This window comes from Dipodomys merriami, unplaced genomic scaffold (genome assembly GCF_024711535.1).
Source record: "Dipodomys merriami isolate MVZ:Mamm:240054 unplaced genomic scaffold, mDipMer1.0.p SCAF_11, whole genome shotgun sequence".
Classification (NCBI taxonomy): domain Eukaryota; kingdom Metazoa; phylum Chordata; class Mammalia; order Rodentia; family Heteromyidae; genus Dipodomys; species Dipodomys merriami.
The window spans coordinates 4,382,545-4,395,925 of NW_027202382.1; the positions used below are offsets into that span (position 1 = coordinate 4,382,545).

The window sequence follows — 13,381 nt, forward strand, 5'->3', positions numbered from 1 at the left end:
TTAGATTCTGAGACCTACCACTTAGGCTTTGTTGATCATTATTGTATATTTTGACAAGTTGGTTGGGAAACTGCTTAACAGAGGTGTTCTTTTCTTGTGTACTCTATAGAGAACATGAGTGATGAAAATAAGATTTTTTTTTTAACAACAGAATCAATTGATCTCTTTCTTCACACATTAGCCATTGTAAGATATATTTCTTTGCAACTTCTGCTGACATGTGGAAGTAAGTGTAGTAGCATGTTCAACTAATTGGCTATTTAGCTGATGTTTTATGCAGTCATATAAATTAGGTTTTCTGAGAACCTTGATCCTTATCTTGGTGATAATCACTTTATGTACTTTGAGAAGACTAGTAGTTTTACTTAAATTGCCAGGATTTACTAACTGTCAAATCCCTGTAACTAAATGTTTCCTCTTCACTAATAAATATCCTTCCATGTTATTACCTGAGGCAATACTTATTCATTTATTTTTGTTTTTCTGACTAACTAATAGAGTAATGGCATTTAATATTGTCCATATAGGTGAATATAATTTTTCTCAGACTAAAAGAGATAATTGAATATAAACATTTCCTTCCTTGTTTATTCTCTTAATACTGGAATGCTATGACTGCTCAGCCAACTACAGAAGAAAAGGGGCACAATATGTTGTCAGTTTCATTTTTCTTAGAAGCTGAAGATCTTAAATTTTCCCCCAAATTTTATGTATTTCCCTAATAAATTGTCTCAAAGGAACGGAAAACTAGCTTCCTTATGTGTTCTTTTTATTATTTTTTAATTGAAAAGATGATAAGCTGGGGGTTACAGTTACATATATAAGGCAATAAGTACATTTGTTTTTAATCATTATTACCCCATCCCTCTTTATCTCCCACTTACCCCCTCCCCACCCAAGTTGTAACGTTCATTTCCAATATAGTGTCCAGTGAGTATCAATGTTGCTTGGTTCATCTGTTGTTCTGCTGTTTCTATGATTCCCTTTCCCTATCAGACATTGCATTGTCTATTATGTGAAACAGGAGGTACAAAAAACTAAGAGAAGAAGTGGCGCTGTAGCTCAAGTGGTAGAGCACTTGCCTTGAGCTGAAGAGCTAAGGGACAACGCCCAGGCCCAGAGTTCAAGCCCCACGACCGACAAAAAAAAAAAAAAAAAACAAAAAACTAAGAGAAATGAAGAAAGAATAAAAATAATAGAGAAAAAAGAACAAACTATATACAGGGTCTAATGAGAACTTCTTGTTTCCATAATTTGGAGTTCATGTTAATATGCTTCATTATATATAGTCCTTTGCACTAAGCACTTGGGTTATTGAGATCCCCTGTTAAGAATATCATAGCTCATCACCTTTTCTATTAAAAAAGAATATCATATACATATTCATATTCTCTATATACATATACATATTCTTACAAATGAGGGAGATCATGCAACCTGCTTTTCTCTGGGTCTGGCTTACTTCATTTAATATAATTTTTTTCCAAGTCTTTCCATTTCCTTTTGAATGGAACAGTGCTATTCTTTCTGATGGAAGCATAGGATTCCATTGTGTATATGTACCTCATTTTCTTGATCCATTCATCTACCAAGGGTTATTTGGGTTGGTTCCATATCTTGGCTTTGGTAAATAATGCTGTGATGAACATCTTCGTACTGGTGGCTTTAGTGTGGCCTTGTTTGTGGTCATTTGGGTAGATTCCCAGAAGTGGGATTGCTGGGTCATAGGGGAGCTTCATGTTTTGAGGAACCTCCACTGCTTTCCAAAGTAGTTGAACAAGTTCACACTTCCACCAACAGAGAAATAGCATTTCCCTTTGGTCACATCACCACCAGCGTCTGTTGTTATTAGATTTCTTGATTATGGACATTCTAACTGGTGTAAGGTGGAATCTCAATGTTGTTTTGATTTACATTTCTTTTATAGGCAGAGATGTTGAGCAATTCTTCATGTGTCTCTTGGCCATTTGTATTTCCTCTTCAGAGAGATCTCTCTTAAGGTCTTTAGCCTACTTTTTAATGGGGTGGTTGTTTCTTTTGAGGCTTGTTTTGGGGGAAATTAATTTCTTGAGCTGTTGGTATATTTTAGGTATGAGACCCTTGTCTGTTGTATGGGTGGTAAAAAACTTCTCTTAGTCTGTGTCTGTAGGGTTTTGATATATTTGCTAGCTATATCTTTTGCCGTGCAGAAACTCTGAAGTTTAATGCAATGCCATTTATCTAGCCTTTCTTTGATTTCTTGTGTTCCTGGATCTTTATTAAGAAAGTTTCAACCTGTGCAAGGAGCCCTAGTGCTTCTCCTATTTCTTCTTGTAATATATTCAAGGTATCTGCTTTTACCTCAAGGTCTTTGATCCATTTGGAGTTGGTTCTGGTGCAGGGTGATATATAGGGATCTAACTTTAGTTTTTTATACATGTTTAGCCAATTCTGCCAGCACCATTTATGGAAGAGGCTATCTTTTTTCCATCTTATTTTTTTGGCTCCCTTGTCAGAGATTAGGTGGCCTTAGGTCAGTGGGTTCATTTCTGAGTCTTTGAATCTACTCCATTGGCCTCAGGCCTGTTCTTGTGCCAGTACCAAGCCGTTTTGAGTACTATGGCTTTGTAGTTTGAGGTTTGGTATTGAAATTCCTCCAGCATTGTTCTTCCTGCTAAGGATTGTTTTTTGCTATTTGGGGTCTTTTGTTGTTCCATATGAAGTTTTAGATGGCTACTTCTATTTCATTAAAGAAAGAAGTTGGGATATTGATGGGTATTGCATTGAACTTGTATATAGCCTTTGGCAATATTGCCATTTTCGCAATGTTAATCCTCCCAATCCAGGAACATGGGAAGTTATTCTACTTCCTGATGTCTGCTTTAATTTCCTTTTTCAGATTTTTGAAGTTTTCATAAGTTGCTTCCTAGGTATTTTATTTTTGTTGAGGATATTGCAGTTGGAGTTGCTTTCCTAATTTCAGCCTCTCTTTTCTCATTGTTGGCATAGAGAAAAGCTACTGATTTTTGTGGATTGATTTTATACCCTGCTACTTTGCCAAAGTTTTGGATAAGTTCAAGTTACATGGTAGTGGAGTCTATGGGATTCTCTAGATAGAGGATCATGTCATCTGCAAAGAAGGAGAATTTTACTTCTTCTTTTCCTATTTGGATCCCATTTATGTTTATCTCTTGCTTTACTGCTCTAGCTAGGAATTTTAATACTATATTGAAGTGGAATAGAGAGAGCAAACAGCCTTGTCTTGTTCCTGATTTTAGAGGAAATAGCTTTAACTTTTCACCATTGAGTATTATACTGGCTTTAAGTTTGTCATATACAGCCTTGATTATATTGAGGAATACTCCATGGATTCCTAGTTTCTTCAGAGCTTTCATCATAAAGGGATGTTGGATCTGTCAAATGCTTTTTCTGCAACTATGGAGATAATCATGTGGTTCTTGTCCTGGCTTCTATTGATGTGTTGAATTACATTAATTGATTTGCATATATTGAAACAGTTTTGCATCCCTGGAGTGAATCCTGTTTGATCATAGTGTATAATTTTTTTGATTACTTGTTAAAGTCGGTTGGCCAGAATTTTATTAAGAAGTTTTGCATCAGTGTTCATCAGGGAAATGGGTCTATAGTTCTCTTTCTTTGATGAGTTTCTGTCAGGTTTTGGGATGAGGATTATGATGGTTTCATAGAATGAGTTTGGTAGTGAGCTTTCATTTCCGATTTCACTGAAGATTTTGAATAGAATAGGAGTGAGTTTTCCTTTGAAGGCCCTATAGAATTTGGCAGTGAATCCATCTGGTCCTGGGCTTTTCTTGGAAAGGAGGTCTCTTATTGCTGTTTCTATTTCATTACTTGATATGGGTCTATTTGGTTTAAATCTTCTTGATTTAGTATGGGAATATCAATTTTTGCTAGAATTTCTTCCATTTCTCCCATATTCTTGAATTCATTAGCATAAAGGTCTGCAAAGTATTCCCTTATGATATTCTGAATCTTGCTAGTTTCTGTGATGATGTTTCCATTCTTAGCTCTGATTTTGTTTATTTGGATGTGTTCTCTTCTTTTTTGGTGGGGTTTGCTAAGATTCTGTCAGTTTTTTTGATTTTTTTTCCAAGAACCAACTCTTTGTCTTGTTGATTCTTTCTATGTTTTTTTGGGATCTCTAATTCATTTAACTCTGATTTAATTTTAATTATTTCCTTCTGTCTACTGGATTGGCGGTGGGCTTGTCGCTCCTTTTCAAGGAGCTTAAGGTGTATCATTAAATTGTTGGTTTGAGTTTTCTCCAATTTGTTGACATAGGCACTCAGAGCCTAAGTCAGAGCCTATTTTCCTCTGGGGACTGCCTTTGCTGTGTCCCAGAGGAGCTGGTATTTTGTGTGCTCCTTTTTGTTAAATATCATAGATGTTTGAATTTCTGATCTGATCTCTTCCATGACCCATTGGTGATTCAACAACGTGTTGTTGAGTCTCCGTGTGTTACAGAATTTTCTATTGTGGCTTTTGTCATTGAGCTCTAATTTCATTCCATTGTGGTCTGAAAAAATGCATGTAATAATTCCAGTCTTTCTGAATTTGCATAAACTTGCTTTGTGCCCTAAAACATGGTCTATTTTAGAGAATGATCCATGTGCTGCTGAGAAGAATGTAAATTCTGGTATTGTTGGATGGAATATTCTGTAGATGTTTGTTAAGTCTAGTTGGTCTATGCAGATGTTTAGCTCTGTAGTTTATTGAGTTTTTGCCATGTATATCTGTCCAGGATTGACAGTGGTGTGTTAAAGTCACCAACACTCACTGTGTTATGGTCTCTGTGTGTTTTTAGATTAAGTAGTGTTTGTTTGATGAAAGTGAGTGCTCTAATTTTCAGTATATAGATGTTTAGGATTGTTATATCCTCCTTTAGAAGCATTTCCTTTATTAGTATCTAATACCCTTCTTTGTCTCTTCTGACTAGTTTAATTTGAAGTCTACTTTATTTGATATTAGGATTGCAACTCATGCCTGCATATGGGGACTGTTTGCTTGATAGCTTTTATTTCAGCCTTTTATTTTCAGAATATTTTTGAGTTTTGGGGGGCCAGATGTGTCTCTTGAAGACAGCACAAAGATGGATCTTGCTTTTTGATCCAACTAGTCAGTCTGTGTCATTTAATTGGAGAGTTAAGTCCATTGATGTTGAGAGTTAGGATTGAGAGGTGTTTGTCAGTTCCTGCCTTTTTATCTATCTGTTTTTGGGGACTGTGGCTTGACTCTTGCTGTGATTATGTAGTTCTGTGTTTGGGGGCTGTTTCACTGCCAATATCACATTCTTGTTGATTTTCGATGTGTAGGACGTCTTTGAAGATTTTGTAATGCTGGTTTGGTAGTGATATATTACTTCAGTTTTTCCTTGCTGTGGAAGGTTTTTATTTGTGCCTCCACTATGAATGACAGCTTAGCTGAGTAAATTATTCTTAGTTGGTAGTTATTTGTCTTTAGGGCATGGCATACCTCATTCCAGGCCCTCCTTGCTTTCATGGTCTCTGCTGAGAAATCTGGTTATTCTGATTGGTTTACCATTAATGGTGATTGTTTTCTTCTCCCTGGCAGCTTTGAGAATCCTTTCCTTAGTTTTTATTAATCCTGTTATAGCTTCCTTATGTGTTCTTTTTGATTTTTTTTTTCAGTCATGGGTCTTGAATTCAGGGTCTAGGTGCTGTCCCTGAGCTTTTGTGCTCAAGGCTAGTGCTCTTCCACTTTAAGCCACAGCTCCACTTCCAGCTTTCTTGTGGTTAATTGGGGATAGAGTCTCATGAACTTTCCTGCCTGGTCTGGCTTTGAACTCTGATCCTCAAATCTCAGTCTTATGAGTAGGTAGGATTAAAGCCAGTACCTGACTATTGTTGATATTTAATAAAAACCAAACTAGGAAATGTATTTAATTCATAATACATTTAAATGTAGATTTATTATCATCAGTGAGTCTTTTTCTGGGGGGGGGGATCCGAAATTTCTGAGAAAGTTAAAAAAGCTAGACTTTTCTTTTATAGAATTTTTCAAAATAAGTATTTGTATTTACTTATATATCTTTTTTTTTTTTTGTACTTTCCTATTAAGGAAGAAGGGCCCACAGTAAAAGAGGGAAAAATAGACATAGTCAGTGATTTTCTTGGGCTAGTTGTTTAGGCTTTTGTTGGTAGCCATGGGAAAAGCAGCTCCTTGTTTCTCTGTTCTACTTTTTTCTCTTCTATCAGCACCCACATTAGACTTGAACAAATTACAGCAGGAACATTGTGGGTGGTAGATGAATGGAGGTGGTAGAGTTTGGTGGTAGGGACATTTTCTGAAAATATCTTTCCCATTTAAGGCTTGAAACATGGATAGTGTTTGGAGGTTAAGTTAGATTAACTATTACTACCATTGGTGTCTGGTTAAATTTCTTGATTGGAGCATTTGTTAGAACAGAGACTTCACTGTGTGAGACTCCTTGAACATGGGTTGTACCTGTATCTGTAGCCAGCATTGTTTTGGAATGAGGAGGGAAGGGAGACAGAGGAAGAGGCAAAGGGAGGGAAAGAGGGAGAGGGAGGGAGAGAGAGAGAGAGAGAGAGAGAGAGAGAGAGAGAGAGAGAGAGAGAGAAATTCTCTCTTGGAATTTGACTTTAGATTATTCTAGGAACAGAGTGACAACAGCATCTCATTTGTACAGAAAAGCTACTGTGAATGAATTACTCATTGATGAATGGCTGTGCTCATGTATGTTTGCTGCTCATCAGAAGTGTCTTTTAATCACTGTTTTGATTTCAGACTCCAGCTTTGAACTTACTGTGGGAGAAGTGTTGCAGTGACAATGTAGTAGTTCGAACAGCCTGTTGTGAGGGTCTGGTGGCACTTGTTGCTCAAGATCATGCAGAGTTCAGCTATGTGCTCAATGGGATACTCAATCTGATTCCTTCAACCAGGTACACTTTACTTCGTATTTGATTAATGATTTCAGTTTTGAGGAAAAGTCATTAATTCTCTGTTAAAGAACAGTCTTGATTTGATAATTGATTTTCTTTCTCTTAAAATATTATGCAGTTGATATTTCATATTTGGTTAAAATCATGTGATTTTAAAAAACAAAATTATTTTTCTGTGCTGATACTAGGGCTTGATTATAGGGCCTGGGTACTGTCCTTTAACTTTTCCCCTCAAGGGTGACACTCTACTGCTTGAGCTCCAGCTCTACTTCTGGCTTTTTGGTAGTTAATTGGAGATGAGAGTTTCCTAGATTTTCCTGTTCTTGATAGCTTTGAACCATAATCCTCAAACCTCAGCCCCTTGAGGAGCTAGGATAATAGGTGTGAGCCATGGTGCTTGACAAAAATCATGTGAATTTAAACCTTTTCATCATTTGGTATACTTAAGTTCTGAGGTTCAATTTATCACTGCCCTTTTTATAGGAAAAATAATCAAGTAGTTTATAATTCAGTACTGCAATACAGAATTTTGACTTGTTTTAAGAGTGAAGGTTGCCCATAAACACTTCTAATTATACAGTGTTACAGTTTATACACCGTATTGTCAACCTTCAGTCAACTGTCAGCATTAGTAATGTGTGTAAGAAAGTGATAGCACTAATACCTTTAAAGGTATTTTGTGATTTGTGGATATTTTCTCTGTGATTATTCCAAATAAAGAAAGTTTATTTTTTATATATATATATTTTTTTATTGTAAAAATACTGCACAGAGGAGTTACAGTTACATGAGTAAGGTAATGAGTACATTTCTTATTGAGCATTGTTACCTCCTCCTTTGTTTTTCCTCTACTATCCCTTCCCTCCCCACCTCTCTAACTCTTCCCTCCCCAAGAATATTTTATTCTTTGAATTTGTTTGGAATAGCCAGATTTCATCCATACAGATTAAGGGTGATAAAATTGCAAGGCATATAAAGGATCTCCTGCATTCTAAGATGGTCATGCATATTTAAACCCTTGAGTATCTCTTGTTGATTCTTATTGAGGCCTCGGGATATAGCTCAGTGGTAGAGCTTGCCTGGCATGTATATGGCCCTGGTTTCCATCCCCATCACTGCTACTCAGAAAAAAATCCCAAGACACCAACACCCGAAATAGTTCCTGGAAAAGGAGATACATTTTTCTTCTGCTTTTTTTCAAGAAATGTACTTAAATGTCCGCTTTTTGCTTACTTTAAATTATCTGTGTTTTGGCTCTCTCCTAACTTTTACCTAGCCTTCCTCTTCCTTTTTGTTTTTTTCTTTTTCTGTGCTCTTCCATGGGGTTATTCTTCTTACTTTTTTTTGTTTTTGTTTTTTTGGGTCCGGTCGTGGGGCCTTGAACTCTGGGCCTGGGCGCTGTCCCTCAGCTCTTCAGCTCAAGGCTAGCACTCTACCACTTGATCCACAGCGCCACTTCCAGCTTTTTCCTTTTTGCTTATGTGGTGTTGAGGAATCAAACCCAGGGCTTCAGGCATTCAAGGCAAGCACTCTACCACTGAGCCACCTTCCCAGCCCTTACTTTTTTTTTTTTTTAAACTCAGTTTTTTTTTTTCTTTTTTAACATAGAGTACTTAATCTCTTTTGCTGTCTTCAGTGGAGGAGAATTGCTATAACTATCAATCTGTACAAGATGCCTTCCTGTCCTTGAAGAATATTACACTACATAACCTCTAGCCTTTTAATCTTTCTTAATAAACTCTATTCTGTTCTTTTTGATCATCTCTTTGTATACTTTTAAAATTAAATTTTATTTTTTATTTCTTTATATCAAGTTATACCTAGAAAGGGCTTTCATGATGACACTGTTGTACATACATGTAATGTACTTAGATCATATTTACCCTCTCTGTATAATTTTAGAACCTTGACTTTCCTTTAAGTTTTGTTCACTATAGTTATAAGTTCAAACCTTACAGCATCATATATAAATAAGTCCTTCTCAGTCAAGAGGCAGCCTCCTATTGAAGCTGTATTTCCTTCTGACTTATCTGTTCAGATGTACACAAGGGCTCACTCTTCCTGAGACTTTGCATGGACTCTTCTTTTCCTCCTGACATCGTCTTTAGGGTCAGGATAAATTCATACATCTTTTTTTTTTCTGCCCATTTTATTTCTCTCTTCTTGGCTGAGCTACTTGCTCATTTATACTGTAAAGTTAAATTTTTTTGTGTCTCTCTCTTTCTCATTTATTAATTGATATTAAGCAAGCTGCTTAGATTTTGCCTTATTCCTTTTATTTGTCAGATGCAGATAAGATAATGGGATTAGTTTTCCCTTGTTTTCAAATGCCTTAAAATGTATAAACAGAAAAATATACCTTCATCATGAAATTTTACTACTTGTAAGTCTTAAAATACAGGATTTCTTCCCTTTTTATATTTTATGGAATGAGCTCTAATAATTTTTTTCACTAAATAAAAATACAATGTAAAAAAGCATTATATATATTGGACTACTATTTCTGTTTTTTTGAACTAGGGATATACATATACAAAACTCATGTATGTATACATATGTGCATATATGTATATATCCACACATATATAATCTCCATATGCATGTATACATATGTATGTGTCTATATATATATATACATAGAATATTTGTAAAAAAAATTGTTTCTAGGGGAAATAGAAAAAAACAGAGTAGGACAGTCTCAGCAGCTACAGAGACAAGGTCAAAGTCTTCTGTGTGTTTTACATAGTAGTTAGACCAAGTTACAGTATACCTTTAATTCTAGAAGTTTATTTTATAAATTTTGCTGGTATAAGATACGCTTCACACTTCCATGTAAATCCATCATTACTCTTATAAACCTCAAAGTATAGACTTTGCTAATAGTGAATAAGCTTGTCATCTATTATAATTTTCAGTAATCTTAGTTTTTATTTTTTTAATATTTTTTATTTTTTATTTTTGGGTCTGGTCGTGGGGCCTGAACTCTGGGCCTGGGCGCTGCCCCTCAGCTCTTCAGCTCAAGGCTAGCGCTCTACCACTTGAGCCACAGTGCCACTTCCGGCTTTTTTCTTTTTGCTTATGTGGTGCTGAGGATGAGGAATCGAACCCAAGGCCTCATGCATGCAAGGCAAGTGCTCTCCCACTGAGCCACTTTCCCAGCCCCAGATCTAGAAGGTTTTCTGGTGGTTTATTGAAGATAAAAGTATCATGGACTTCAGTGCCCAGGCTGGCTTTGAACTTCAATCCTCAGATCTCAGCTTCCTAGTAGCTAGGATTACAGGTATGAGCCACTGGTGCCTAGCTTATTGATTTTTGAGATGAAGTCTTGCTATGGTGTCCAGGTTGGTCCAAAACTCTTGGGCTTAAGTGACCCTCCCACCTCAGCCTCTTGAACTCTGAGATTAAAGGCTTGTGCTATTATGACTGGTTTTCAGTTTAATTTTTGAAAGTTTGATCATAAATTGTTTATTAAAGTGCTAAATTTCCTCTATTGTTGGCAGAAGGAGTTATAATTATTTGTATGTCAGAAATGTGCTTCTTTTGCTTTATTTCAAGTAGCAGAGCTTTGAGGTTTGTAGTAATTACAAAGACTAAACTTAGCATTGTATATGCTTTTGTGAACAAAGCAAAAGGAGAGTCAAATTTGAGAAACATAGCTAATTAAAGACAGAAGACCCACCACAGTCTTTTCTACCAAATGTTCCTCAGGGGATCTTGTGGATATAGCTATCTCTGACTTTGATCTAAGAGCAGGAATGATTTTATCTGCCACCCTAGCTTTCCAAGAATCCAAAGGCACATTGAGAGAACTGCTAGCCCTATGATGCTTATCTTTGATGTAAAACAGTAATTCTAAAACCTTATCTTTCCATTTTGCTAGCGTTCTTAAGGCAATGGGGTAGTGGATGAGAGGTGGGGGGAGTCAAAGCTAATAGCCAGAAGCTTTCTATAAAATAGATATTTAGAGAATATAGTAGTTGAGGCCCTGTAGCCTGCTTATTGGTCCTTGCAGGTCTAGTCTATAAAGGACTCTTAGTACGGAGATAGAAGTCTACTCCACATCTGAAACCCAGCCCATAATTTGTGAGACTTTGGTTTAGAGCCTGCTTCATTGTATAGTCTAACTTTGAAAAAGCCTTGACATTTGCAGTGCTCTGGTTGTCTCAGCTTAAGGGAGTGGCTGGGAAAGTGTCTGGCTCTGTTGAGAGACTGTTGTCTTCAAAGGAATAGTTTGATGTCCATGAGTGTTCTTGGTTCAAAGCTGAGGCAACATGAAACAACTGTAAACTAGTTTTTATAGCTTCTGTAAACAAAGACATGGATTTAAGGCCTCTAAAATGTTCTTTTAATCAGTAAGGAAATTGGGAAAAAAATTACTTCCCTGGAGAGGGTGAAACAAAGAAGGGACCACAAAGAATACAGAGTAAGGAAATCATTATCACCCACTGAATGTGAGTTTTGAAATTAACCCAAACTGAAATTAAAGTGAATGATATATAGTAATATATACTTTTCTTGTTCTTTGAAAGATTGCTCATTTTGAGTTTAGCTTGTTTTTGTTTTATTTTTATATTGAATTTATCTTGAGATAAACATCCCCAGAGCAAGGAATTTCCTATTTTCTTTCTTTTTTTCTTTTTCCTCAACTGTGCTAGCCTCTGGAAAGCTCATGCAGCCATTGTTATAGTTGCTTAGTAACAGGATTGTGAATAAAATCCTACACTCTTGTGGAACCAGGTATTCAGTTCTTGATATTGAGGTGTCATGACAGCCTGTAATTTCAGCTCAATTGCTTTCCCCTCCCCCACTTTAAAAACGTGTTTGGTAGGAAGGTTATACTCTGGATAAACTAGGTTAGCATTTGATGTGTGTGCCTTTGTGCTTCCAACCAGGGAAAGGACTATGTTTGGTGTATTTTGAGACTATAAGGTATATTAATATGTGGGAAATTATACTTTCTGAGATGCCTAAAGTCTATTTTTAAATAAAATCATAGAATAGTATAGAATTGCTAGAGCTCTTGGATTCAGAGAATCCCTGATCATGGATTAATGAAAGTCAATGATTAGAATTGATTCTGAGAATCAACTAAGATTTAAGATAATTTTTTAAATAAATTTTGTATGTCAGGATCTTCTCTGTTAGTGATGATTTACTTCCTTGGGAAACTTAACTATTTTGTTATGTAGAAAATGGCTAGCCCCCAAGGAGGTGGCTTCATATCTTCTTGTATTATTAAAGATTTCACTTCATTCTTTTATTTGGCAAGAGATTAAGAAACAAGGAAGTGTGCAATTGTGAAATTTTCTCCAAGCTTTAGGAGTGATAGCATGAATATTAGAGTGTTACTTCATGAATTGGAGATGGCTTCAGGGTTTATATATACACTGATCTCATTGATCATTTTATTCTTATCAGAGAGTGTCAGAATTAGTAGACCATGTTTTGCTCCCCAAGTTGTCTTTTACATTTTCATTTTAAGCCTATTAGCTTGTTTTCAGATGTTCTTTCCTTTTTCCCTCAAATCTTTTTCTTCCTCTAAAAGCCCAAGATCTCACTCAACTTGAAGCTCATAAACAGAAAAGTGATTCCAGCCACTTTTCTCATCTAGGACATTCTGCCCTATTTCTTTTTAAGTTTGTTGACCTGACTGAAAGCTTTGTCACAAAATCTTCCATATTAAAAGTCATGTGTTTATACTAAGATGTTACTAGGGGATTTAAGAATAGTGGCTTCTGAACACATGCTACTTTTATAATGGAAAAATTCTCGAGAAGAAATCGGGCTGTTTTCTTGCACTTACAAGTAAATATACAGAAGTTTCTCAAGAAAAGCTCAATGGCATTGTATCTCTTATTCTCTCTTTCTCTTTGTTTTTTGGCAGTACCATGGCTTGAACTTAGGTCCCCTGTTGTCACTTGGTTTTCTTATTGTCAGCTGGTTTTCTGCCACTTGAACTATACCTTTATTCCAGGTGTTTTCTGCTTAATTGGAGATGGAATCTCAGTCTTTTGTGCCCAGGTTTACTTTGATCCATGATTCTCCAAGTCTCAGCCTCCTGACTTGTGGCAGCCTACTTAGATTTTTCTTTTAAAGAACATTTTTCCCATTCATTTTACCAAAAGTTCCCACAACTATTTTTTAACTTCAAATTTTTTCTTTCCTTCTGTTAGCTTTGTCTCTGCTTTCTCATAATTGTATAATGAATTTAGGCAATTATTTGATCATTAATGTTTATGACTCATCTTTGCTGCTCTCTTACTGTGTGTGTGTGTGTGTGTGTGTGTGTGTGTGTGTGTGTGTGTGTGTGTGTGTGTGTGTGTGTGTGTGTGTGTGTGTGTGTGTGTGTTTAAGGTTGACCAGTTATCCTTTTCATCCATCTTAAATCCTGTTGTAATGAAGGAACACTTGGCCACATTTGTGTGACTTGCTTTCAGGAT

At 36.1% G+C, this 13,381-nt stretch overlaps 1 protein-coding gene across 1 annotated transcript in view; it reads left to right on the top strand.

Moving 5' to 3' along the window:
* Focad (focadhesin) overlaps positions 1-13,381 on the top strand; it is a 279,696-nt gene that overhangs the window by 30,695 nt on the left and 235,620 nt on the right. The window contains exon 4 of the mRNA XM_070007985.1: positions 6,787-6,941. Within this exon, the coding sequence (XP_069864086.1) occupies positions 6,787-6,941 (155 nt within the window). The remainder of the gene's footprint in view (positions 1-6,786; positions 6,942-13,381) is intronic.